This window comes from Sitodiplosis mosellana, unplaced genomic scaffold (assembly GCF_009176505.1).
Source record: "Sitodiplosis mosellana isolate CC-2019 unplaced genomic scaffold, AAFC_SMos_1.0 Smas_scaffold_6484, whole genome shotgun sequence".
In the NCBI taxonomy this organism is placed as follows: domain Eukaryota; kingdom Metazoa; phylum Arthropoda; class Insecta; order Diptera; family Cecidomyiidae; genus Sitodiplosis; species Sitodiplosis mosellana.
This window is the reverse complement of record NW_022601705.1, coordinates 1-1,712: the sequence shown is the minus strand read 5'-3', so window position 1 is coordinate 1,712 and position 1,712 is coordinate 1. Positions and strand designations below refer to the sequence as shown.

At 37.2% G+C, this 1,712-nt stretch overlaps 2 protein-coding genes across 2 annotated transcripts; both read right to left on the bottom strand.

The window, feature by feature from the left end:
* LOC129579736 (uncharacterized) lies at nucleotides 1–1,008 on the bottom strand. Its single transcript, XM_055469903.1, has 4 exons — nucleotides 758–1,008; nucleotides 586–695; nucleotides 286–502; nucleotides 1–219 (listed from the first exon to the last, which is right to left on the bottom strand). Exons 1-4 carry the CDS (start codon nucleotides 864–866, stop codon nucleotides 8–10), a joined length of 648 nt encoding a protein of 215 aa, XP_055325878.1. The 5' UTR covers nucleotides 867–1,008; the 3' UTR covers nucleotides 1–7.
* Nucleotides 1,009–1,091: 83 nt separating this feature from the next.
* Nucleotides 1,092–1,640, bottom strand: LOC129579737 (protein NDUFAF4 homolog; the record flags this gene model as incomplete). The annotated part of the gene is given in 2 exon segments (XM_055469904.1): nucleotides 1,092–1,335; nucleotides 1,433–1,640. Coding segments are annotated over 2 exon segments (330 nt in total), but the record flags the coding sequence as incomplete, so codon positions are not given.
* Between the last annotated feature and the right edge of the window lie 72 nt (nucleotides 1,641–1,712).

The following is a 1,712-nucleotide window of genomic DNA, read 5'->3' as shown; positions in this document are numbered from 1 at the left end:
TCATTCATCATTTTTTGCCCATCCATTCTTTATCGAATTCTTCTTTTGTTTTCCATTTCTTTTCTTTCCGACCACCAGTTACAATCTCTTCCATCTCATAGAAGTGTGTATTTGCTGTGACTCGTCTGACTGGTTCCTCGTGGTGAATGTATTTGTCTGATTCGTTCGGTTGGCCACCAAAATATGTCTGAAGTGTGCCATAGTTCTCGACCAAGATTCCTAGAATTGAAATATTTCATCAAAATTCAGACACATCCATATGTAAATCAAATCATGACCAATTACCTGCAATCTCTGTCGAAATATTATATCTCGCTGCAATGTAATCAGGTGTCCATTTGTCTGGATTCGTTTTGTGATTCAGAAGTATCACTTTTATTTCATCAACGATTAATTTATTTGGTTGCGGTTGATCTGTCGTTTGAGAGTGTGGACTTTTCGTGAATGGTGTGGTGCGATCCTTTGGCATCGAACGTCCTTTTGTCAAATCTAAATTGGTATTCTGAAATTGAATCAGTGAAATTAGTCAAAATTGCTTTGTTTCAGTTGAAATTTCGATTTTCCCACTCATTTTCATTGACTTACATCATCGACTGAAGTGACAAAAACCTGTTTCAAACGGTCATTGTATGATTTATCTAAATTGCTCGTCTTCTTCAGATATTCGGCAGTGGGAAGAGATGGCATCGGGGTGGCTGCAAAATTTAAATCAAAATCAAAAACCAAATCCAACTGATTGTCAATTAGTTTAAGGTACCTCTGTGAACCATTGTTTGGTTAGGTTGTGCTTGAACTGTTGTTTGTGCTACTGACTTTGTGATTGTGCTTCGGTTCACTTGTTTTGCCGTTGACATTGATTTTCCCATGGTGTTTCAATTCAATTTCCTTTTCATGAATCACAAAATTACATTTCTGGCACTAAAACACCGTCGGCTGTTGAATAACAGCATAAAAATCAATGTTTACCTCGCTGCACCGAAAATGTCAATGGGAACTGCGTTTAACGCACTCAAACCTCTACTGTCTTTGCGAATGTCCGATGAGAGAATTGACATTTGAATAACATTGAACTTGGTGAATGAAAAACCGTATTTGAGTTGTTACTTAAATTTATTGCTTTTTTTTTTTTAAATCAAACAACGTGCTCTAAGTAATTCTAAGTTCGACTCGGGCTAATTACAATGTGTCAATGCTTAGCAGTATCACATACTGTTTATTTGTCTGTGCTCTTTGCGCCAAGCAATTTCAAATTGGCTTGAATCTGTTGCACCTCCCTTTGCTCAACATTCTTCGACATGTGAACCTCAAACGCACGGAAATGGTCAATGATGTCCTCTATTTGAAAGAACAGAAATGAATCGAATGAGTTTGAATTACATTATTTTGAGTTTGAACTAACAAGTTCCGACTCATGAGATGTATGTATACATACTTGCGACTTCGGGCTTGATTTTATTCTCTTCCGCTATCTTTTCGATAGTCCATACTTCTGGTTGTTGCTGATGCTTTGTGATGAAATTAATGGCTTGCAACAAAGACACTCTTCCTGGTGGTACTTTGTTCGATTCTTTGTATCCCAATGCGAAGTAATCAGTCGATCGTGATATTGGCAATGGCTTGTCGGTTTTCAGGTTTTCTGTCTGTGAAACGAGGCAGTGAATTAGAGCGAATTTTAACCAAATATTAAAATGACATCATTTTAAGGGGGAATT

Bases quoted from the DNA above. Each gene is read 5' to 3' on its own strand.
- LOC129579736 (XM_055469903.1), bottom strand. From the start codon at position 866: ATGGGAAAATCAATGTCAACGGCAAAACAAGTGAACCGAAGCACAATC. The intron at 696-757 runs GTACCTTAAACT...TAAATTTTGCAG, and splicing joins CCAAACAATGGTTCACAGAG to CCACCCCGATGCCATCTCTT. The intron at 220-285 runs GTAATTGGTCAT...TTTCAATTCTAG, and splicing joins TATTTCGACAGAGATTGCAG to GAATCTTGGTCGAGAACTAT.